Raw genomic sequence first — 25,986 nt, forward strand, 5'->3', positions numbered from 1 at the left:
GTAGAGCTTACATGACGTACATATCGCCGCTGCAGTTGTTGCCGCTGAGTATCTTGTCATGGTTCGGAGTAGCGCTGTAGCAGCTGTAGCAGTCGCTGTAGCATGCTTGAACGTTTCGTTTTCTGTCATTTTGTTCGATATGCTGGCAGAACTGGAGGAACTGGACGAGTCAAGAGCATGGCCGCGGCTTTTTCAAGTAGGATATATTATTCCAGCTGAATGTGCATTTGATATTTTTTCACCGCGTGCACTGATATTAGCTTAAAACTTTGGCACAATGCGTTAACTTAATTGCTGAGCCTGAAGCTCACGTATTTTGAATTCTAGACATTTCGCTGTTTTTTCGTTTATTTTTATGATTTAATTTTCCTTGTTAGAGACTCAATTGGGAAGCTAGCCAGAAAGCTGGGACACTAACAGCAGCAAGACTACCAGAAAACCGCCAACTCAATCGCTACAGAGATGTATTGCCATGTAAGATCACTCAAGATAGCTCAATAAGCTCATATCTCTCTGAATTTCACTATCTCTAGCTTTATGCGTATGTCAATATCAAAAACCGTAACACTAGTAATACAACGAACAGAAAAGAGGGAAAAACCTCGCTACTCCAATTGGCATTTGCCACAATATTGCATGGCATGTTAAGTTTTCACAGATATTTATCAGACAGCTGTAAACTGTAAACTAGATCTTATCTGCTAATCACTAATGGTGCACTTTGTAGATACTGTTTCAAAGGGTTGCCTGTTGCCATTTGTGTACGGAAAGGCAAACACATTTAGTCACAATCTGCCCCAATGTACAGATTTTTTTTCGATCTGTTTTACTTTAATTTTGTATGTATCAGTCAATTCCACCAGCAGTGCCCACCCCTCCCCCCAGCATTAGTGGGGCATTTTCCACATTGTTTAGCCCTGGGGGCCAGGCATTAGCCTACTCCAAATCATTTGACAGTCTTGTGATTTTTGCGTCACAGTGCTCTTAGAGAAAAAAGACTTATTTGAGACTTAACATTTCTGGATACCGTTTTAACCAAATGACCAAAACTTGGATAGAATTTTGTAAGATTCTGTGAAAAATAAAAACTAATGCCTGTTTAAGTAGGCACCACCCATAGGAAACCTGAGTATCTCGTGATGCGCAGAACGTACATGTATGCGCAGTAACAATAGTAGGCACCGTCCAAAAGATCCAGTACTAAGTGCATATCTCAAGTTCTCTCCTAAGTAACTTGTTACAGGTGTTTTACCTGTATGCAAATGGGACCAGTTCACTACATTTGAATGTGGTTTTTCTTTCAGAAGACTGGTCAAGACTTCCCGTTCTATAAGCAATTTTTATTTTAAGGAAAAAATACTCCATTCTTTAATTAAATTTCCTAAATATCAAAGCCATGTTTAAAGGAAAGTTATTTCTTTGTTTGTTCCACTATTATATCCAAAATACTATAGTGCAGTAAATTGTGCTTCCCTTAGAGTTATCTATGAATAATAGCAGCATCTTAACCAGTTTCATATTACAGTTTCAATTTGGTGCAGCAAATACTGTTTAGTTTGACAGGGTTTAAGGATCATTTCAGCAAGGTCCCCTTGGTTGAAAGATTACCAACTGGGAACTGCATTTTGTCCTACATGTGGGATGTAACATTCACAGTGTCAGTGTCAGTTGCTCGCTCGATTAGCTGTACTAAACTTTATATCAATTTAATCGGAATTTAATCGAAAACATGAATTATTCATGAGTCAACCTATACTACAAGTCATGTATTCACCAAAATGGCCTGCACCAACTGCCCTGTTAAGAAAACTGAACTCAACCACATCTGCTGCTGTCATTAATCATCTCAAGTTGGTATTTGCAGAGCATGGAATACCAGAAACCCAGGTATCCAATAATGGGCCCCAGTACAACAGTCAAGAATTTGCAGCTTTTTGCAAACAGTGGGGATTTAACCACGTGACAAGTTCACTACTATATCCTCAATGGCTTTCATAGAGTGGTCAATCCAGACAGTGAAGAATCTTCTATGAAAATCGGAAGCCTCTGGCCAAAATCCATATATAGCACTGCTGACATATTGTACCACACCTGTAGACAGCAACCTACCTTCGCCTGCCAAACTGTTGAACGACCTTGAACCACAGAGATTACAACACACAGTTACCATGCAGTGGACGGCTCCAACATTCACAAGCCTCTGATAGAGAACAACTGCAGAACCGACAGGATATCCAAAGAAAACAGTATGATAGCAAGTTGACATGCGAACTTCGAAAACTAAATCAAGGCGAGCAGGTAGCCATGTTCCATGCCAGTGAACCCGCAGTCCTATATAGTCAAGACAGCTGATGGGTCTGAGCTAAGGGACAATTGGGTACAGCTGAAGCCCCTAGAAACAGTACACAGAGACATATCAAAGCCTTCATCTTGTCTTCAGTTGTCATCACCAGGGCTACCCAAAGTACCTGCCCAATCACCGCCACCTTCTGAGCAAAGCAATGCTAACCTACCCTTGAAAACCAGGAGTGGTCGTGTTATATAGAAACGGTCTAGACTAGACTTATGAACCTTTACCTTATGAACTGTTCTGGCATATTAACCACAGGAAAGAAAAGAAAATCAGGGACACTTTTAAATGAACAATCTCGTTCACTATTATATATTATAGACATGTATATCTATATCCATGTTTTTGCTGTTAGTTCTTGCTAGACAGTTTTGTTTTCTGGTAAGTTCATTTCAGGGTGGAGATGTTACATAATCTCTGTGATGGGCTTAAAGTATTCTGAAGAGATCTTATCTTACTTTATGAAGCCCATTTTCAAGTAAAATCAAAATATAAAAACAGATTATACCCATTCATGTCCTGAAAAAAAGTAACTAAAGGTCATGATGCCAGTAACTTCAGAACACATCTTGGAAGCAAAGTTGATTAAGGAACACTAATCATCTTAAGAAGTTAATGCACTGCCAAACAAGGGGGTATTTTTCTTAACACAATTGTGTGTGTGTTTGGTTGCAGATGACCATAGTCGGATTATTTTAAAGGAAGGAACTCCAAACTATATAAATGCCAATCTTGTGGAGGTATGTCAATTTCCACGCAGATCTCAGTTGTACTTTCAGTAAGCCTTGTAGCAATTTATCTTGAAGTGATCAAGCTTGTTGTATGCATTTGCTGCACAGTGCATTGTTAATACTGTACTCAAGCAATTATTGCTTTTAATTATCAAACTTTCTAAAGCTAAAATTGCATCGTGGCCATTTGTGGAATAGTGCCACTCCTCGGCTGTTTCAAACTCCACATAGTCTGTGTACAATCTAAAAGTAAATAAACAAATTAAAGTTAATCCAATTTGAATTTCTGAAACTTCTCTCAAGGCATACCTTTTTTTTAGAAAAGATTATATGAAAATGTTTTCATTAATTTTAAGTCTATTCACAATATTAATTTTTACAACATTGTTAGCAAAGAGAAAATTAATTTAATGAATACTGTAAACATTTGTTTTAATATTTAATTTGTTTCCAGGTTCCAAGATTAAACAGAAATTACATTCTTACTCAGGTTTGTGAAAGTGATGTTAAATAATAAATTATAAAAAAAATGTAACCTGCATGGGAGGAGTATGGAGTATGCAAGTGGGTAGAGGATCATGAATGAGGGCATAACGGCCCTGTTGTTCAAGAGCAGCAGAGAATCAAAGGGGGAAAAGAGGTGGAACTAAGAAATGGACTGATAGCGGCAGCCATCGGCGCCTATATAAACTGACGCCCGGTCCTATTTCCCAGCTAGAATAATGTAAAATGGACGCGTCTTTTGCCTGTTCATCCAGAAAATCATATCATATTAAAATCAAACACGAGTCACTGAGATTATTAAAGGAGCAGTTAAGAGTTCCAATGAGCATCCTCAACACATCATTCAGGTGATAAAGAAAGAAAGGTGGTAAATGTTAAGCTCAGGCATGAAATAAGTAAGATACAGTATTCAACTTATCACATGCATGGGATAAGTAACAACTCACTGAATGTTGTTTTGAGTGTTTTCAGGGACCCTTGCCTCATACTGCAAAGCATTTCTGGCAGATGATATGGGAACAAAACTCTGCAGCAATTGTAATGTTAAACAGAGTGGTGGAGAAAAATCAGGTCAGTTTATTCTACATGTCATTTACCACATAGCACTTTTTAGTCATGAAAAAATGGATTGCTTTGGGCTGAACCTGAGTTATTAAACGTCCGTCACAAATGCAACGACACTTCTACATGCAGTAAAACCCATTTTTCTTTTTGCGTCAGTTACCTAGCCCAGACCTCCAGGTTTCAATAAGTCAAAACTATGCCTCAGACAACTTCTGGTATGATGTACCAGAAGTAACACACTGACAGGTCAGCAAAAATGTTAGCATGACATATTTATTGCACTTGGAGAAGCTGCTGCAAACATTGTGGTAGTGACAATATTGACATCTTTGACCTACCATGCATGCATGACTTAGTTAAACAAATAATTTGACTAAATACCAGGTAATACTAATACTAATGCTACCACATCATGGATTTTCTATTCATATATAAAATTTGATGGTTTTACATACAATACACACGGATATTTTGTAAGTTGCGAGGAAAAATACGAGCAATAATCAAAATGTTTGCGCGTATTGTGTAAAACTGTGGAATAAGAGATTTATTATTCCACTATGAAAATATTTTGTTATTTTGGCTTCTCTTTTCTGGTAAGAATATTGAGATACACCCGGCATTATCTGTCCATCAGTATATGGCATGTGCATATGACGTAAACAACACAGAAAGCCATTGAAATGTCTTTGTCCGTATTCGCTCTGTCATAAACCGGTCAAATCGGGACACTACAGTGTATTTCAGTCTTGTATTTTGTGCGTTCTCTTGACCTTATTTGGCGAAATGACATGTAGTGGAATAATAAAACATATTATTAAATTTCAAATATAAGTCCCTCTGAAAATATGACTATTGAGCACATGTACAAATGAGTAAAGCGAAGGATTCTACTGAATGCCCTGGCAGGTAATCCATTAGGCTAGTCATTAATAACTTAGACATACTGCTGACAGCCAATTGAGTTAAGCAAATAATTCTACTAGATACCAGGGAAAGCAACGCACTTTATGCAGTTTATATCGACCATATAATTAGGTTAATTTCAAATAGAAGCCTCTCTGAAAATTGATGCATTCAACGCACGCGCAACTTATTGAAACAAAGGATTCTACTGAAATAGCACATGCAGTGAAGTTTGTATTCAAATACTGGCAAATTCAGAATACAAGCCCCTCCAAAAATTATTTTCCAGCCCCCCACCCCCACCATCTTTCTTTCAAAACCAATGTGGATGTCTTGTTTTACAGATAAAGTGCTATCAGTACTGGCCATGTGGAGTAGCATCGGGTCATGTTGATCAACTGGAATTTGGTGACTTCAAAATCTACTATCTTCAAGAATTACGGAATGAGTATTTCACTATCCGATCACTGGAACTTGAAAATATGCAGGTAAGTACAAGTGAACATCGTGATTCTTCAAGTTGTTAAACGAAAGGAGGAAAAACTAAATAATCTACATGTGGATGGGATATTCTAAAGTAACCACAAAGGACTATAGGCCTCTACAACTGTAGTACTGCCCAAATATAAAATTTGCATAGAGATACCGTGAAGTAACTAATATGTACCTCACCTTGTGTTTGAGTGGCCTCTTTAGGGTGTCTCGTTAGGATTTTAAGCTCATGTGTGCACCAAGTTGATGATATGAGCTGTAGTATTATGTATGTGCAAGCTTATGCAAAGTCAAGGAAAACAGCAAACAAGTCAACAATACAGCTAAATTACAGCCCTGGCGTAGAAACAGATAAGTACTTCAAGGAAAACATTCTCTGTAATAGTTTTATAAACCAAGATATTACTGTTCGTGTCTTCAAAGGTAGTAAATTTTATTCAAGTAGTTTACATCAAACTTTTAGTAAACAAGCCCCCTGCTCTAAAGTGTACACATGCCAAATAAAAATCTTGGCGGATTCCTATTCTCACATAATTGTCTGTGAAAATGTAAACTAAATAAATAAAACTTTAATCTGGAATGTCTTGTGTTTCCTTCAGTGAAAATTCTTAAAACCTGGCACAGAAATTTCAAATAATTAAGGCTAAATTTTAACAAAGATTTAAACACAATTTTTACGCAGTGACAAAAACCACAAAATTTGTGAAATGCAAACCCCTACCTTTTTCATTGTTAGAAGATTTCCCTGGTGAGGTTCTATCCGCTGTTAAATTTTCAGAAGATTTCACCAAAGCAAACTGAAAAGCAGGCTAATAGACACTGTCAAGCACCTATGTTTGAACTCGTACATTTTCAAGACTCAAAAGGCTTTATTTTACCAGTGTGGGTTTGAGATGCAGTTTGTTCTTGATTATTATATTTCGGGGACCATTTTAATTAATTGGTAGAAAGGCAACAAGAAAACCAAGAAAACTGGGTTTTGATGAATAATACAGCTCACACCAGTGATAACCACATGGAGCCACCTTACATTTACCAACATCACAGCCAGTAAATGCTTCATGAAACTGATTACATCAACAGAAAAAAACTTGTGAACAACAGACCAAACTAACTGACAGTTTGGTTAACAAAAGACTGATTTATAGAGTTGTTATGGGTTAGTTATCAGTGGTCAGATAAATAACAAGACATGTAAAGAAAACACATCATCTACTCAACTCTGTTGGTAACTTTGGCTCAGGTTGTTGGAGTACATCAGTAAATGTCACAGAAAACAGTCTTTATTTTTGTATTACTTTATTCCAGAATGTTACATGTAGTTTAAACAGACAACTGAGACTCCTCCTTTCAAACCATGTACCCTGATTTATTATACTGTATCTTTCTGTAATTTGTCTTTGACAAGGTACTGTGTTTGGTAAATAACATTAATTTCAAAAAAAAAAAATACTGTATCATTCTGATATATTACTAGACATGTTACTCTCAGACTGTCTATAAAGTTGAAGGCACCTCCAATTCTTTCAAGCAATGTGGAACATCATTTGTGTCTTGAAACAAACTTGTTGTTACTCCTTGAAAATACAGACCATGAGATTTCACACCTGAACAATTAGCATGGCTACATGTAATTGAGTGAGAAAGTGAAAATTTTGAAGAAGCTACAAATTTGCTCATAATGTACCAGTGATACAAATAAGTTAAAAGAGTTTTCCTAGAGTACAGCATGGTAGGACTACCACAAAAATATATATGTATTGGTGCAAACAGTGCATCACACTTGTGGTGTGCAAATTTCATTAATGAAGGCTATGTTGCTATTACAAAAAGAACATGAACATGGTTACATTTGAAATTGCTCAGTATTACACACCTGAAAACACTGTTACAAATTTAATCTGATATCAAAGCAACTTGTAGTTTAATTTCCTTAAATCAGGCAAGTTACTTCCTTGGCTGACATTGCCCTTATTACTTCCACAGACAGGAGAAAGACGCTCCATAGATCACTTTCATTATTTGACATGGCCGGACTTTGGAGTACCCACATCACCTGCCACTTTTTTGGCATTTTTGTTTGAAGTTCGCAAAGCAGAAGTGCTGTCTCCTGATGTAGGACCATGTGTAGTTCACTGCAGGTACACTATACATTATAATCACTTCCTTGCTGGCTGAGATACTAACATTACTGATAAACAGCTTACAAAATGTGTTTTGTTATTAGTGCTGGAATAGGGAGATCAGGAACGTTTGTCATGGTGGATTCAGTCTTGAAAGAGGTATGTAGCCCACTGGCTCATGCAATCACAGCTGTACATGTAAAAAAATTATTGTGGCTAAAAAAAAATTGTATTTTAAGTTGTGTTCCATCTGATTTTAGAGGAGGATAATCTACCAAGCTGCAATGTAGCACCTTTACTTTCAATAATAAATTATTGATAATCTAGTTTATGATAGTGAAAATAAAATTGATGTTTGCTAGTAAATCCCCAATATGACAATCTCAAATTTAATTTTCAAATCCTTTCTTGTAACCTACCCTGACAAAATGCCAACTGGCCAATGTTTTGACCATTAGCACACCTGAAGTTTGAAGTATTTCTTTTATGTAGAGATAAATGGGCATCATTGAAAATCTGTCTGACCCTCAAACAGGGGGCCTATTAGGGGGGCAGAGGCTTCACAGAGCTTTTACGGAAGTGGAGGTTTTGATTGCTTATGCCTGTTGTGAAATTTGGAAGCATCTTTGGTTGTCTTTTTATTATTATTATTATTATTATTATTATTATTATTATTATTATTATTATTATTATAATTATTATAATTATTATTATTATTATTATTATTTGGTGGTTAGATTGAATGCTCAGGGGATATGGACCACATCAGCATAACTGACATGCTGTTAGAAATTCGCCAGTACAGAGTGGGTCTCATCCAGACACCAGATCAGCTGCGCTTCACATACCTGGCAATTCTGGAAGGTGCGCGGGTACTAATGCCAGAAATATATCAGAGAGCTAAGCACTATCACTCACAGCCTAATGCTGGTATGTAAACCATTTCCAGTTATTTCAAGTTTATTCTAAACTTGTTTACAACAGGGAACAGAGCCCTTTTTGTTTGCTTGCGTTATGTCATGGCTCAACTTTCAGTCATTTTTTCATAGCAAGGGAACAAAGAGATAATACATTAGAGTGAATAAATCAGTAGTTAGAACATAAAAACATGCACGTTTGGGTAAAACAATGATTTCGGGAAGACAGCTGTTTGTAGAGATTGAACTGTACGTACATGTTTGATGATTCAGCTACTGAGTGGTTTATGCTTTCAATAGACACAAATCAAGATGTGTTATTTTTAAAGAATCAAGACAATAGAAAATAATCACAGACCTCTTCAATACTATTTACTGTTGTTAAGTGATTATGTGCCACCCTCTTTAAACAAATTTGATTTATTCATTTACAGAAAGAGAAGATGACCAAGAGAATGCGAAGCAAAACAGTACAGCTGCTACAACAAATGATCAAGGTTCTGGTGAAGAGTCACCTCCTCCTTTGCCTCCACGACGAAGGCTTGAAGCTGCTGCTGCTTCAGATGAACCTGAGACAAAGAAAAGCCGTCCAAACGAACATGGTATGTCACAAACAACAGCTTCCACTCCAAAAAGTTCTAAGAACTAAGAACAAGTCAATGATGAGACATTTTCCCTGTTTTGTACCAAGGAAAAGGAAGCCAAGGCAGATAGTTATAATGCAGGTAGACAGGCCAGCAGAGGAGGAGTTTTGATGGACTGTATCATCAGCTACAAACAGCTTAATAATATTAAGCTGTTTGTAGCTGATGATACATATTATGTTTGAAGCTTGGATAGTATTTTTTGCTCACTGAGAACTCAACATTAATCTTCAGACCTTATCCCATTTTCCCTTCTCTCATATTCTGGATATTACATTTTGTTTAAAATGTCAGTATTGTAGAACTTTTGATAGATTGAAGAAACTTCTTCACTGGATTTTTGAAGAGTGTAATTTCAGATAAAAGGAACTTTGGCACATAAATTTACTCTGTGAAATGAGTTCATCAAGCCTTGACTACTTTCAAATACTACTTTAGTGGACTGACACTCTTTCCAATAGTAAACATATGAACAATGTGCCAGATCGTTCCATGAAACCTCTGTCAGTATTGACCTCAGTGACATTACAAAATAATTATTATCTAACTGCACTGGACAGTTTTCATCCGAGTGTGTCTGTCTATGTGTAATGTGAACAGGATTCAAAGACATGACTGTGCCAGAATTTTTTCTTTGCAACTTCTCAAGTTTATAACTTTGAGAGTCTTTGCTACTGACAATATCTCATCAGACATCTGCAGTTCAGACATAGTGCATGACCAGTCTTATTTGTTTACCACCCACAAGTTTGTTGCAGAGTCACAAAATGACCAGTTCCAGTTGACTTTCTTTGCAATTGCTCAAGAAGCCACGTCACTGTAGGCATCTTTGGCACTAACAGTTTTTACTAGTTACGTTACTACAGCAAGCAATTTTCAGGAATGACACGACACTTTGTAATGGAAGATACATACTGTTTCTAGTTTTACAATGTACTTGGTTACTATATACAGTGTACATGTATCATGATTAGCACAAAAGGTTAATTTACATTTTTTTGTATTGCAGAACCAGATGCAGAAAAGGATGTTTTCACAGACAGCAGTGATGGCTCTGATGAAATCATTGATTTGTCTTCATTGTCAGACTCAGACACAGAGGACTTGGTCCAAAATGAAGAACCTTCACAAGTTCCCACCAATGAAGAATTCACGGTAAAGTGAACAATTTGGAATAATAATATATAAACAACTTTGTAGTGAAAGATGTTAGTCATTATGGTTTGAAATGATGGGAAAGAAAAAAATCTTCAAACTTGGTGGAATTAAATCCACAAGCCTCGGGTTTTAATCAACTGTTGCTCTTCTGAGGAAGAAACTTGTACAAATCTTTTAATGTACAGTATTAACTATATCTTATGTTGCAGGTCTTAGGGCGCAGTTTAATGTGAAGTATGTCTTACATTCTGTATGTATTTGGAAAAAGAAATTGAAAAGTTGTAGGAGTGGTCAACCATATCATGGATAAGAAGGGGTCACAGTTTTTTTGTTTGCAAAAATTCATACAAATTTCCCAAGTTATAGCATGTGTGCTGGCGCTCTTATATAAGCCTGTTCACACATGTGACACAAATTGCAAACACAAGAGCAAATGCAAGGGCAAGTGCAAGTATATGTGGACATTGAAAACCCAGTTGCAAATGGAAGCGCAAGAAAAAGGAAATTTTTTCTATTTCTTGCACTTCCACTTGGGCTTGCATTATGTGTGAACTCCATGAACACAAATGCAAACAATCAGAGCATCCACCAACTTGAAAGTATTCTTTTAGTGCTCATGCACCGCTCACAAGCCACTGACTTTGTTGGACATGGATTCTGATGTCTGCATTTTGTGTTACGTGTGAACTTCGTTTGCATTTGCACTTGTGTTTGTGTTTGCATTTGTCTTCACATGTGAACCAGGCTTTAGGCCTTAAATTGTTAAGCAAAACCAGTCTCTGTGCCAAAATCTATTTAAATTTCAAGGCAAAAAAGGCGCTTATGCTAGTCTTGCCAAACGACCATCTTTTTTTTATTTTCCTTTGTCTCAAATTCATGATCTTGTGGGGGGGGGGGGGGGGGAAAGAAAACAAGAATCAAGCGGTTTTGTGAAATTTGAACCACAAACCATGCCTGTATTACATGCAAGGTAATAACTTACATGTAGAGTGTTCATCCCCTGAGCACTCAAAGGTGTTCTTTGTTTTAGAAGGAAAATGAAAATTCCATTGTTCAAGCTGAATCACAACAAGCAGAGGAAGGGGACAAGTCATGTCAAGAAACAGACCAGAGGGATGGAGGTGCTGAGCTTCAGAAAGGAAATGAAGAGGTTCAACAAACAGATGCAAGGCTACAAGAGACATGTGAGGGCCTTCAAGAAACAACTGCAGGGCGAGAAAGGAGTGAAGGGCTTGAACAAGAAGATGGATGTGAAACAAAAGAGACAGAAAGGTATTAAAAATATATTGCAACGTGATGGTCTTTGAGTGGAAAATCTGTCTCCAGTCCCTGTTCTTTCCCTTACTCAACCCAAAAATAACAAACAGATGTCTCCAATACATGCATACATATCACATGGATGTTAATTCAAGTTGAAGATGAGTTTGATCCCTTATGTTATGCTTTATTGAACTGATATGATGTCTGGTGCCTCTTTTACAGGGCATTTATTATGTAAAGGTATAAATAATAATTTGCCCATTTTCGTTTAGGATGTGTTTGTTTTTTTTTTTTTTTTTTGTTTTTTTTTTTTTTGTTAAGTTGTCTTGCATAGATTTGTTATGACACAACATGGCTGATACTTCACTGTCAGGGATAAGTTAGCCATGATATTTCACCCATTTACAGAAGCTTGATTGAAAAAAAAAAAACAGATTTGATTGACATTAGTGTTATAATGCCAAAATGATGATCATGTCTTGCTTTTTACATCTAATGAATTGTCTTGATATCTAGATGTAAACTTTTGAAGTGATGTTGAGCCCATGGTAGGCTACATGTAAGACTGAAGAGATTGTTTAAATTTCTTATGAGGCAGAGCATTTGTTGGAGAAAATTTATGTTAAATATTTTTGGTCAGAGTATTATAGACTCACTTTTTTCTTATTTATTTGTTGAGTCTGGACAGTGTTAATCTGTCTGAATAAAAAATTGTTTTAATCATAATATATTATATTATTCCTGTGGCACAGGACCATTTTAATACTATGAAAGCCAAAGTAGAGCCTACAGACTTGTTGTCACGTTACAACTTTCTTTTGTTTAACTTAAAACAGAGAGGAAAGGAAATCATTTCAAGCATCACTTAACAGTAGGTTCAGTTTTTAGGTTGTTAGGCAAGTTCAAAACCTTAAATCACAATGTAAATATGGAATGGCGTTTTTGACACAAGAACCAGTCTGTATGCATGCCAAACTATAACAAATTTAGACAAAGTTTTTGGATGCCATGGCCAAATCATCTTTTTTGTCCCTCTACCATCGGGCCTTTCAAATTCAATTATATTGCTTCTAAATGGCAGTTCTCAGTATCATGTTCCAGAGCCATCGCTGATTCCACCATTATATTTTCTTTTTACTGTTGCTTTAGACTCTCATGTTTCCAAACTCTGTCAATCTATGGTCAATGTTTATGGAAAATTTGCAAAGATATTAGTCATTTTGTGAAGACAGATGTAGTGTAAAGGGCGTCTCTGAAAATTGTCAGTTTTCTTGTTTGTGAGTTCATTTTTCACTGCAATTCTACATGTAACTGGGGACACACCATAAATCACTGAAAGAAATATCACAAACTGAATGCATCACTTGTTAAAAATGACAACTGGTGTAAGGAAGACCAGTTGGTTATTTAGACATTGTAGCCAAGGAGTTGACCACAGGACTGTCGCATATCCAAGTGCTCAGAGTGGGACTTTAACCCAGGACTTCTGGATTACAAGCCAGTGCCCTGACCACTGGGACATGCTTTTTCCCAGCAAATTGCAAGGCTGCTGGGTCATTTCACTCATGCAAAATAAAACAAAATATATAGAGAACTTTCTCATCCATCCATGCAAGTATCATTGCCATGATTACAATAATATTTAATAATATATATATATTTATATAATATATAATATTTATGTGTTGACAAACAATTCTGGATGGTGTGCCTTTTAAAAATCCAGGAAAGCCACTGAGTTTAAAACCACATCTAAACATATTACCGTACAGCCTAAGTGTGCATGTGCTCTGTTCTTTGACTTTAAGGAGGGGCTTAATATGTAACTACGATATTGTCAGGGCTCCATTTAAACTAGCTCTGCTAAATTGGATGCCCCTGAATAAATATTGAATTAAATAAATAAATAAAAAAATATTGTTTCAATGGAAAGTTGTTAATCATCATGTCTTTGAAACCCTAACTTCCACAGATAAACAGTCTTGACCATCATTCTCTTTTGAAGATCTTGAAAACCATATTTGACAAGGCGTGTGATCAGAATAAATTTTTAAGACAAAATGCAACATATTGATTTCCTGAAAATCAAATTTTTACAGAAGTTATGACCTCATTAGCATGTATATTTATCCCTTTTCTTCAGTAGCACTTCTACTATTTTTGAAAGCAGTAGTAACTTATGTCAGGTTGTAAAGAAGGCTGGAATATACCTCCAACTCATGAAAAAATCTGAGGTCTTTTCAGGTCTGAGTTGTTGGTATTTTCCCTGTGAACACTCTTTTAAAATCCATATGTTAACCCCTTTACATTTCACCAAACTAGAAGCAAAAAGCACTGCAAAACAGAGCATGAGTATGACAATGCAATCTGTAAAAATTCCTAAACTACAACTCTTCATCTGTAGCTAAGTTAGTTCCCCTTTTATAAAGGGGATGTGTCATGCAATTTTGAGCAATTTCATTACTCCTTAAAACTCTAGAAAAACACAAAAGAAAGCCAAAAAGGAATGTTCATGAATGGATTGTCAAAAGAGGACAAGATTGAAATGGATTACATTTTGGTAATTTTGAAAATAGAATGAAAGAGTATATTCAACAATGCTCCTAATATCTTTATAAATCATTTGGACGTGACTGTGTCAACAAATGAATTACACGTTGTTTAGAGCTCATAATTAATTCAAGATGCACATAACCATCCAATATATATCATCGCCATTTAAGGGGCTGGAGACTTGCAGGTTATTTTAATTTAGGGGCCTTTTTTTCTTTTATGTTGTCTTCAGTTTTCAGTTCATAATTATACACTCAATAGCATCACTAAATTTAAATTGTTTTCTTTCTGACAGTTCAACTGAAGTACGCAGGCGAAGAAGGGAAGAAAGGAAAGAAAAGCTCACAAATCTTGTGGAAAATATAAAGAGAAATGTTAAACAAGAGGAAGATGCAAAGGTGTGGAAATCCAGACTGAAGAAAACTTTAATCGCTGTAGCAGTTTGTTCTGTAGCATACATAACATTCAGATACTTTACAAGTGGCTGAAGGGGAGTTCCCAACCCCTCATGCCATAATGCCATAACTTCCATTCACTGTATGTACAGCATTAAGACAGTACAGTCCAAAACGTTTTAGAGTCAAATTCAAAGAATGCTTGGTTGTTCCATTTCTCAAATGGAGAGCATAACCCAAAGTTGTGTTTTTTGGTCCAAAGCCAACCACTTACACATTCATTTTTTTAAGATTAAATGTATTAATTAAGTTAATTCAGATTCAATTTCTAGCATTTTGCCATGTTTATATTCATTTACCAATTCAATATTGTACAGATGCACAGGTGTTGTTAAGAGGAAATATTTAAATCAGTGTGGTAATCTTTTTGAAAATTAGAATTTTTCTAGTTTGTCTCAGAAAGTTGCGGAGATGCACTACAAAATTAGTTGGTGGTAATGGCTGCGTCATGAGTTGTTAAATTATCAGCTTTACAAGGAAGCCAGCTCTATTTTTATATTATTTTAATACTTCACAGTGTCGATATAATTCTGGTACAAGAGGTTATCTTACAAACATTGTTTTTTTTAGTACAAAAGAAAAAAGGAGATTGAAGTACTAATAATAAGTGGAGGATTTTCATGGCAGTTGAACACGTTAAAAAAATTCACTTTTCAAAGGAGAACAATTATTTGTCATTATTTCAGGGCCTGTTTACATGAGTGATCTCATCCTTGGTGTCTGGTTATTTGCTTCAAGGGGTCATCATAGTTAATGTAAACATGTTACTTTTCTTCACTCTTGAGTGAAACTTTGAGGAAAACATTGGTTCGTTTCCAGTTGCACTGACTATAAACATCAGTAAGCAACACTTGAGTCAAAGGAATTGGAAAATGTTACTCAACCTGAACATTAAAATGATTATTGTTATTCTCATCTTTATATTTGTTATTTTTATATGGTAGTACCTGGCAGTATCCTTTGGACAAGTTTCATCTCAGATGGGATGAAGTTTGTCTCTGGCAAGATGACTTCTTCCTGGAATCCCAGGATAAAACCAGTCATGTAAACACAAACAAAAAAGAGATTTCATACCAAGATGACACTCATTCCATTCTTAATATATAAACATGCTGTTGCTCAGAAATCATAGTTAAGACAGTTCGTGTATACCATGTATACCTTAGGAGACTGTGTGGACCTTAGAAAGGAAATGCCACTTTTGACCCCCTTTTTAATACAACTTTTTATCACACTAGGGCTTGCAATGAAAATCACAAATGTAAACTAGTGCAGATTTCAGTGTGATTTGGGTGCAATTTGTCTCTGCAACATCGAAGAAGTTTCAAGCATTTGTAACTTCATGCAACTTAGTGGCAATTTTGGCAAAATTGCAACAAGTGTTACACTAGAATTGCCATTAGTTTCCACTTGCGATTTTCATTGCAAGATCGATTGCTTTAAAGTGTGAAAAAAAATTGTTTGTGGGGCTGATACTAATGCAATCAGTATCAGCATTCTGATGGAGGTTTTTTTTTTTTAAATAAACTGATACTTGTGAGTGGCATCAAAACATTATTGTTCAAATACATTTAATTGCTGCATATGAGCTCTGCATAATGTATCAGGTATAGAGTGTGTGCACGGTGGCCATGTTGGAGGACTAAAACAATAGAAGATGTTTGCATAAAAATAGAATTTATTTCCCCAAAGGAAAATCATTGTATTGTTTTGGTCCTCCAACATGGCCGTCGTGCACACACTCTATTGTAAGGAAATTTTTTAAATTACTATAATTTATTGTAACTCCAAGGGGCAAAGCAATCAAACTTTTTGGTAAAATTTTTTGTATTGGCAAGTTTTTACTGACTGTTAAATTTTGTTTCACTGGATTGTGCTTCAGTTGTTCTATCAAAAATAACCCTGTTTGCTTTACTTAGCTAGATTATTATTAGTAAAGACAATGGACAATTGTATTTCAAACTAAATGCATTTTATTTTTTAACAAATTACACTTCTCCGCCAATTTTTGAAATAAATCCTAGCTACTGTTGGTCATTTATGTTGAATTGCTGTGTAATTTTTATCAACAGTGCAGTCCAAACACTTGCTTGGAAATTTCATGTGCAAAATATTTATCCATTTGGTGTATGATAATTACCTATGGGAAAAATGCATAAAATGTGATAAACATAACCTGATTTGCACTACCTTAAACTGAGTTCCATTCCAGACGCAAATTCAAACAAATTGTTGTGGTAAACATTGAAATGACACCCAAGACCTACATGTGGTACATAACAGACCCTTTTTATCTGTTCCAAGGAAATCAAATCAAAAGCAAAACTCTTCTGTATAGCAGTGTAAATGCATCTTCAGTTATTTGTATTCGGCTTTTTGTACTTTTAACAGCTTTAGACAAACATTAAAAAAATAAATAAATAAATAAAAGTGATAGTGGTACAAGTTTTGGATCTGTTAATTGTATGGTTTAGTTAAAAAAAAAGTGTGTGGTGTGAGTGATGATTTGATAACTTTTTTTGTCTGCAGAGAAAAGCTTCAATTTTGGTCTAATTTTGGGCCATTTTTATGAAATTCACAACACTAATTTTTTCCATAACTTATACTTTCAAAGAATTTGCAACTTTTGTGCATATTAAATCTGGAGAAGCATCTTAAGTTTTATTTCTTTTACAACAAGAGAAAATCAAGCATTGCTAGTAATTATCAATGGCACATTGTCCCAAATATACCATATTCATGGTGACATATTTTACTACAAAAGAAAAGCATGCTACATGCAGCATTGTCACATGAAAATTTTGGCCAAAAATAATATGAAGTGATCTAAACTCTACAAGTCATCACATGCCTTTTTCTCACTAATCAAAAAAAAAGCCTACTTCAGAGATTGCACAAGTGAACAAAAGACAGTTTTTGGTTTGCACTGCAATATTGCAAATTACTGGCATATGGAGCACCCTGGCACTTGGTTAATATGTATAATTTTACAGAATATTATAACATTTTCAAGACATTTTAAGGTGGCTCAATAGGGTTATGCAAGATCACAAAGTGCGCGCCAATAACATCAATCAAAACTTAATATTCTTGTTCTTTTTTGCTATTTTTCAAATGAAAGCTACTGAAACATAACAAACAAGGGCCAAAATTTGCTGTTCAACAGTCACCTCTGAAATCAAAGCTTTTAGTCTCAAATTAAAACTACTCAAACAGCGCCATTTTTTGACATCTGTTTGGCTTTGATTTCAATTTTCTTCGATTTCCCTCAGTAAAATTTTCCGATATGCTCAGACCGCATAGAGTCTGACAAGAAGAAACTTTTAAATCGAAAAAAGTAGGGGTTGTCAAGGAAGTTTTTTCGTTTTTGGCATTTTTGTTTTTTTTTGGCTGAGCGAAAACCTTGTCTTCCAAATTTTTCTGATAAATTGACAGCAAGGAAAGCTAAAAAAGGAATAACATCTCTGCCAAATTTTAAGGAATTTCACCGAAGGAAATTCGAGAAAACTGAGAGGGAACTTTCCATTTTTTCACCTCAATGGCAATTACATCATCAGAATAGGAACTCGCCAAGATTGCTATTTGGGCATACGTGAACTTTACAGCAATGGACCTGTTTTCACGAGCGAATTGGATGAAATTTGCAACCTTGGTTATCTTTGAAGACACGAACAACAATACTTTGGTTTATAAAACTATGACAGAGAATGTTTTCTTTGAAATGCTTTTGTTTTTCTGCCCCAGGACTATAATTTGAACTGTAAAATTGACTTTTTCGCTGTTTTGCTTGAGCTTGCGTCAGCTAGCGCGCGCACATTACTAAAGCTCACATCATCAAGTGGGCGCACAAGCTTAAAACCCTAGGGAGAGACCTTAAAAAGATTTGAGGAGAATTAAATATTAATTATTGTTATTAACTACTTAAATAATAACATTTTGAAAGCTAAAATCAAATGAAATGCCAATACATAAACGTTTGAATACTGCCAAAAGAAATGTCACGATCTGTCACCAATTTCATGGCACACATACATGTACTTAAAAAAAAAAACTAAACTAAGAAGATTCAGTGTACAGGCCACAAAAAATATAATCCTGCCTTACAAATAATAAATTTACACTTGTCTTAGTATAGGACAGAGTGATTTTACGTAACCTGTGCAACAGCTTGCTGTTTCCCACAACATTCCAAGTAAACAAAGAAGAAAACATTTAGGTCATAGCAAGTGTATAATCACTCTTATCCTTGTTGCTCCAGTGAAGCTCATTCTATGCAGCAGAAATAACAATATATGACTTTCCCTCAGCTTTCCACTACAAAATATAAAACTTGGTTTGAAATCTTGAGTAACTGAAGAGCAACTATTAAAAGTAGTCCCTCCGTTACTGTTTGTTTCCCATCATTAATTTAAGAAGTAGTATGCCATGAATAGACACATCTAATTTTAATCTACACAATTCTTACAAGTACAAATAAACTGTCAAAGTCCCACTGTGTTTTACTTCCATTAAATTACATATATTAGGTATCTCGTACCCAGATGTTTGTCTTTGGAGAAAACATCTCGTAAAATCGATCACGGGCTCCAATCTGATTGGTCAATGGAAATGGCATGACACAAGTAGTGTCAACCATTTTCATGCAACTTTCAAATCTTTGCTTTACGTGTACGTAGACTAAGCCTTTAAAAAAAATCTATCTTGACACTTCTTTCTTCTTATGCTGTGTCACATTCCTAATACATGAAAACGGATTTTACCGGATGTTCTCTCCCAAAGAGTGAGAATATCGGGGTACGAGATTAGATAAGATTACATTAGGTACTGCTTGCTGTTTTGTTTGGTGTGACACATAAATAGTATGAATAATTTATTGTTCAAGACTGCATTGCTCATTATTTTCTACTTGGACCATTCAGTTTTTAGTGACAACTGTTTAGGCTGCCTTGAGCCTTGATTCAAGGGCATGTAATTCATTACTAATAGCTTGTGGCAAGTCCTCTCCTAGTTGTTCATCATAATACTGACGTAAAGACTGGCATTCCTCTAGCCAGTAGTCTTTGGGAATACTAAATAACTGCTTCATGTCCAGTTGGCCAAGACCTTCAGTGTTGATTGTGTCATTCTTTGGAATGAATCCAATTGGACTAGGATCCACGATGTCTTCTCCATCGCAGCGTCTTACAACCCACTCTAGAACACGACTATTCTCTCCAAATCCTTCAAAAAGCAAAAAGCAACAACTGAGTTAACCTTGGGCCTGTCAAACACTTCAACTCTTGAAAGAGTGAAATAATCAGATTGCTCAGTTCTAAGATCAGTAACGAAAAAATAAAATCCATTACTTCAAAACGTAATCCGAGTGATAAAACAATAAATGTCAACTACCAAGTCGACATAAATTTCAAGTTGGTAAATTTATACTGTAGAATATGTACACAACATCCTGGCAGACTGATGTCCACAATACGCAGAAAAATCAGTGCATAAAAGAATACAAATTAAAAGTGGCTCAATGATTTTCAAATGAAATCTTACAGAATTGGAGACTTTACAGACAGTATCTAGTGCTGAATAAAGTGTGCTCAAACCTTTAAATCCTCACAAGATTTCCATGGAATAAACTACACTAGACATGAATGTGTAAATTGGGTCAGCTAATGTTTGCTGTCAAAAACCTCTAAGTTTGTTACTAACCTGGCCACAAAAACTTGCCATTCTCATCAAGACGGAACCAGTTCACATGGAAAATCTTTGGCAGCCTGTGCTTGGGATTTTTGGCCATGCTCAACCAGTGCTCCATGTACCTACCAAAATTGTAACCAAAGAAAGGCCTCATGGCAAATGGATCTCTCATCACTGTTTTAGCTTTGTGTTCAGCAGCAGCTGTAGCCTCTGAGGACATGGCAGATGCAATAAACACCCCATGCTGCCAATTAAAGGCCTCATAGATCAAGGGCACTCCTTCAGGGCGTCGGCCACCAAACAGAATTGCACTGATGGGAACTCCATTAGGATTCTCCCAGTCCTTGTCCATGATTGGACAATTACTGATTGGCGCACAGAACCTGGAGTTAGGATGTGCTGCCTTGGTGTTACCAGGCTTCCAGTTTTCCTCTCCTAACCAGCTTGTTATACTCACACCCTCTGGTAAAGGCAAACCTGAGCAACAAACAAAATTGATGTTAAATGCCTGCATTTGCAGATTTGCATGGGTACATCTAAATGTATACTACCCCTAACCTATGCTTCTTGATGAAATTGCACAATAATTATTCTCCTTACCTTCCCACCAGAAGCCCCCATCACTTGTTTGAGCCACATTTGTAAAGACTGTTCCACTTGTGCAAGTATCCATGGCGACTGGGTTAGTCTTGTTTGACGTCCCTGGTGCTACTCCGAAGAAACCACTCTCAGGGTTGATAGCTCGCAGCTGGCCTTCTTTATCAAACCACATCCAAGCAATATCATCTCCAACACACTCAACTTTCCAGCCAGGCAAGGTTGGGGTCATCATGGCCAGATTTGTCTTCCCACAGGCACTTGGGAAAGCAGCAGCTACATATTTTTTCTCTCCTGTGGGACTTGTGAGGGCTAGAACCTAAATAGAAAAGAACTGTAAATTTGTAGTTTATTCTTTACAAACTACTTTGTCATTAGTACTGTGGTCTTGCAAACAATATATAAGAATACAGTTAGTGCAGAGCTCCTTTAATTTTATAGCAGTTAACATGTTATTGTGTGAACAGATTTAAAAATCCAAATTAAACTTAAGGAAGTCAGTCTGTACTCCTCACAAACACGTTTTTTTGCTAATATAAACTGACGGAAGTGTGTTGTATTCTTGGATCATTCCTACCATCTAAGAAGAGTTAAAATATTTGAGAATGCCACTTGGAGAGTGAGTGGGGTCATTTAATTCGCAGAGAGTCAATTATTTCAAAATTTTCAGCAACAATCAATGATGATCAAAACTTTTATGGGGTTCTACTTTCAGCTGCATTGATTCATGGATATATTGCCCTGATATCTTTACTAGTTCAATTTCCAAGATTATCATACCAACATGTGCTCTGCCAGCCATCCCTCATCACGACCAATAGTACTTGCAATCCTGAGAGCAAAACATTTCTTCCCCAGAAGAGAGTTTCCTCCATAACCACTGCCAAATGACTTGATCTCACGATCATGAGGAAAGTGAGTGATGATGGTCTTGTCTGGATTGCACGGCCACTTGTACTGCGATGGTGGCCCAGGCTCAGGGACACCAACAGAGTGAAGACACTTTACAAAGTCACCTCCATCAAGAACTTTCATCACCTCAGCACCCATACGAGTCATGATGCGCATGGAACACACTACATAAGGTGAGTCAGTGACCTGGATACCAATCTTTGACACAGGTGATCCCACAGGACCCATACTGAACGCCATCACGTACATGGTGCGACCTGACATAAATTTTTATTGACTGATTAGAAAACATCGGTTTCAGTGAAACACCTTTGTTATTTATGCAATGAAACCCTAGTTATAAGCCTTACTTTGTGAACATGTGGGAGGGGGTGGGGGAGGCAGGGGGCAGGTATATGGGTGTCAAAAAATGGAGGCTCTTGACTTTACTTAGCCTGTGGAGTATCAATGGTTATTGTCGTTATTTTCCCCTGTGTGATTACCTTTACACTTTACTACCCTTAAATGCAAAACATGCCACAATGAATAGTAAATAAAACAAACAGTAACTTACAGTAAATAAAGCAAGAAAAGTGTTGGGCCTTCTAAATTTTTACAGTTGACAGTAAGAACAAAGAAATCTCTAATATATAAGTCATTGGTAAGACCAATCTTAGAATATGCATGCCCAGAAATGAGTATAGTCACCCTATGCAGTCAAAGAAAAAGTAGCTATTGAAAAAGTACAATGAAGAGTATCCAGAATTGCTTTCGATGAAAAACCACACACACAATGTCTTAGAAAGAACAACGCAAATTGATAAATTGGAACACACTTGAACATCGAAGAGAGTAGCTGTCTTAAGTGGAATGTTACAAGACAGTGTTTGGACTAAATGGACTGAACTTCAATGACAACTTCATATATTGTAAATGCAAAAACACTAAAGCTAACCATCCATATAAGTTTCGAACAAAATCAGCAAAAGTTAACTCCTGATGCAAGAATCATCAAAGATTGAAACAATTTACCAAACCACCTCTTTGGACATGATATCACCATAAAATTTAACAAAGTTTAAAAAAGTGGATGAACATTTTGATTTTTTTTTTCAACTGCTGCTTCAGTCCATGTGAATGAGCAAAATCAGTGTACTATACAACGTAGTTCATATTTCAATTTTATATTTATGTTTTATACAAGTGTTATTATCATTTTTGTTTCTATACTATATATTTTTATGGTTTATAAATTTATTTAGGGGACCTTTACATGGGGCTAACCTCCTGCTCCTCCTTTTCAGTATATTATGTACAATATTTATTGCCAAGTATTATAAATGAAACTCTTTTTTCCAGTCAGTTTAGCCTAACTTTATTCAATTGGCATGGCTGAGGAGAAGAAATAAGCTTTTAACTGGGACAGTTATAATATAACAAGCGGTCTTTGTGAGTAGATTATTGGAGAAGCTGTTAAAAGGAGGGGAAGTTGGGGAACATTTAACTAATACAAGGGGGAGGGGAATAATCGGGGGCAATATTGATAGGAAATAAAACATTACCAAGGGAACAATTAAAATGTTTTGTTTGTTTTTGGGAATAAATTTTAATACTTTAAAATGGCATTAAAATGCAAATGATGCAATATGAACTTTGGCCAAATTATCATGACAAAACATTCTTTCAAGAAAAACATAAATCTTTCTGACAAAAAATATCATATCATTTAATAATAATCACAAACTTCAACTTCAACACAGACATGTTGAGTTTCAAAAATCTTGCTCATCTGTCTGCAGGTACCAGACTTGGTTAAACAAGAACTGTATGAACTTAACATTTATGATAACAATCTACACTTGTTGTGTAGTAAATATATCATGATACACTAGACAAGTAAGAATAAACAATATTGAAAGAAAATAACGTTAATTCTCGACAAAAAACACCACCCCAATATTTCTAACGATGGAAAACCGAAAAAGCGACCTTTGATCATCTCAAGAGTGAACAATATTCTATTTACGTGGCGTGCCCCTGAACACACCTCTTAGCCCAGCCAATCACGAAACAGATTCCGAACGCCAACCCGCACGTCCCATGACAAGACACATTTAAAAGTTTGAAGAATATTTTGAAATAACTTGATTTTACACTTGACTTTGATAAACTTTAAAGCGCAAATGTGCTGTAAGCTTTAATAAAGTGAGTCTACATCGCCACGATCATACCTTTCATGCACCCAGGAAATCTTTTATCCAGTTCTTTTTTGACAGCCACTTCTCCCATCCAATTTCCTAATTGGCCTTTCACTCCTTGCTTGGTTTGTGGAACCGACTCTCGCTTGTCTTGCGTGCAAATGTATGTTTTAGATTCCACACGCGCCACGTCGCGTGGATCCGTACGAGCTAAGAAACTAAAGGATTAAGCAAGTGATTAATGAGTAAAATTACTCTACTTTTACTACGATATTCCATCGTTTATAGGCTCTGTTGAGACATGCTCAAAGGATACCTAAAACAATCCATAGCGTGATGGAGTGAAAGAAAAAAGCCAAAATTCAACCGTAGACAGTCTTGATTGAAAAACACCAGGGGAAAACAAATCAGACGTCTATCACGAAAGAAGTAACGCGCGCAAGAACCAGAAACAACTCAGATCAACATACCAGTTATCGTATTTGTGAAGTTTGGTCAGTACGCCAGCCTCGATCAAATTGTTGATCAGTGATTCATTTTCTTCTTTCGAGCCATCACAAATATAAATGTTGTCCGGCTGGCACAGTTTGGCTTGGTCGGCAACATAATCTTGTACTTTGGCGGGCAAAGACTCGAAATTCCCTCGAACAACAGCACATCCGGCTGGGAGCTGCGAAGCCATTCTTCGAAGCAGAAGACTATAACGTAATGTCAAGCGAGATGACGGCGCAACAGCCAGCGAGGAAAATCTGTTGGAAGGAAAAAAGGATCGAAGAGAAGTTCAAAATCTTGTATACCAGGAACTTATGACATTAAATGACCTCACAATTATCGAAACTCTACATTGAAATTATTTTTTTGAAATATAGCAACGCAAGAGAACTTTGTACAGCTTACCGCGAGATCACTGACGTAAATGACATCTTAGGCAGTACTTAGAAATAAATATATACAGGATACGGTGTGTGATTATTGCAAACGTGGCCGGTTCCCTATTTATTTTCCAAGGGAACGACGCGGTTAAAATGCTGTCCGTGGAAACTGGTCCAAAGGTCGGCGGGAGAACCCGGTGTGTTCTCACGTTAGAACACGCGTTTTGATTGGTTATTGGATTTCACCATTGCGCAAGTGGACGATACGTCACGCTACACAGTACAATAAACATGAATGAAATATCATTTGATTTTGATCACGCTTTACTTTCACCAAAACAGAAATCTGTCCCAATATCGTAAGTATTGTGATAACAAGAAAGTTATAAATCACAAACACACGCTTTTTTAAGAACAAAAACGTAGCCTATAATGTTGTAAATGGTAATAGTGTATGTTATGGCTCCTGATGATCATTACACCAGTAGATATTAGTGGTCAAACAGTTTTTGACTTTCTTTAAAAAAAAAAGAAGAACAACAAAAATGAACAAAAATCACTTCAGAATTGCTCATCAGTTACTGTGGAATGTGTGACGTCACAGACCAAGTGGGAGGGATGAGGAAGCCGGAAAGCTTAAAGGCGACGGACACGCGACACAATGGAGTGGTCATTCCCCTTTAGCTTGTCACGAAAGAGTGAAATGCCTTCCATGTCATGTATAACCTGAACTGCCTATTGACCATCACTCACTACCGGCTGTGTGTATTGTTTTTTTTTTGTTTTGTTTTTTTTTTTTGTTTTTTTTTATCTCAGATTATACATTGAGTAATAACATAGAACTCCCGGGAACTCGTGAAACCACGCGCCCTCAGTAAAAACACAGTCAAGCGTTCTTATCCCAAAATGCATACAATTTACCCTTATCATTCGGCGGGCAAATTTTTACTTTGTAACCTTCTCGGGTTTCCATTAAATGTAACATAGATCGTTCACAGTCTCCCATTTTCGATCGAAGCGTACGAGTCTCAAAAATACCACGGAAAATAGAGCACTGTGAACAATCTAAATGTGACAGGGTGATGG

The 25,986-nt window shown here is 36.3% G+C and overlaps 2 protein-coding genes across 2 annotated transcripts; one reads left to right on the plus strand and one right to left on the minus strand.

Annotated features, from left to right (window-relative positions):
* Nucleotides 1-27: 27 nt before the first annotated feature.
* LOC146460951 (uncharacterized) lies at nt 28-16,694 on the plus strand. Its single transcript, XM_085087753.1, has 13 exons — nt 28-196; nt 378-474; nt 3,026-3,090; nt 3,536-3,571; nt 4,057-4,155; nt 5,400-5,543; nt 7,534-7,688; nt 7,775-7,829; nt 8,408-8,600; nt 9,022-9,189; nt 10,241-10,386; nt 11,420-11,661; nt 14,498-16,694. The coding sequence occupies exons 1-13, from the start codon at nt 59-61 to the stop codon at nt 14,688-14,690; spliced, it is 1,731 nt and encodes a 576-aa protein (XP_084943879.1). The 5' UTR covers nt 28-58; the 3' UTR covers nt 14,691-16,694.
* On the minus strand, nt 16,608-25,127 carry LOC146460952 (phosphoenolpyruvate carboxykinase, cytosolic [GTP]-like). The gene is made up of 7 exons (XM_085087752.1): nt 24,926-25,127; nt 24,499-24,777; nt 24,062-24,246; nt 21,720-22,108; nt 20,943-21,258; nt 20,355-20,819; nt 16,608-19,877 (listed from the first exon to the last, which is right to left on the minus strand). Exons 1-7 carry the CDS (start codon nt 24,949-24,951, stop codon nt 19,594-19,596), a joined length of 1,944 nt encoding a protein of 647 aa, XP_084943878.1. The 5' UTR covers nt 24,952-25,127; the 3' UTR covers nt 16,608-19,593.
* Nucleotides 25,128-25,986: the final 859 nt, after the last annotated feature.

The sequence above is a fragment of the Pavona decussata genome, unplaced genomic scaffold (genome assembly GCF_977016875.1).
Source record: "Pavona decussata unplaced genomic scaffold, jaPavDecu1.1 SCAFFOLD_207, whole genome shotgun sequence".
NCBI lineage: Eukaryota > Metazoa > Cnidaria > Anthozoa > Scleractinia > Agariciidae > Pavona > Pavona decussata.

Coding starts and splice junctions, on each gene's coding strand:
- LOC146460951 (XM_085087753.1), top strand. CDS start 59: ATGGTTCGGAGTAGCGCTGTAGCAGCTGTAGCAGTCGCTGTAGCATGC. Junction 3,572..4,056: donor GAAATTACATTCTTACTCAG/GTTTGTGAAAGT, acceptor GAGTGTTTTCAG/GGACCCTTGCCTCATACTGC. Junction 9,190..10,240: donor AAGCCGTCCAAACGAACATG/GTATGTCACAAA, acceptor TTTGTATTGCAG/AACCAGATGCAGAAAAGGAT.
- LOC146460952 (XM_085087752.1), bottom strand. CDS start 24,951: ATGTCATTTACGTCAGTGATCTCGCG. Junction 22,109..24,061: donor ATTTCCTGGGTGCATGAAAG/GTATGATCGTGG, acceptor AATTTATGTCAG/GTCGCACCATGTACGTGATG. Junction 21,259..21,719: donor GGCTGGCAGAGCACATGTTG/GTATGATAATCT, acceptor TTTTCTATTTAG/GTTCTAGCCCTCACAAGTCC.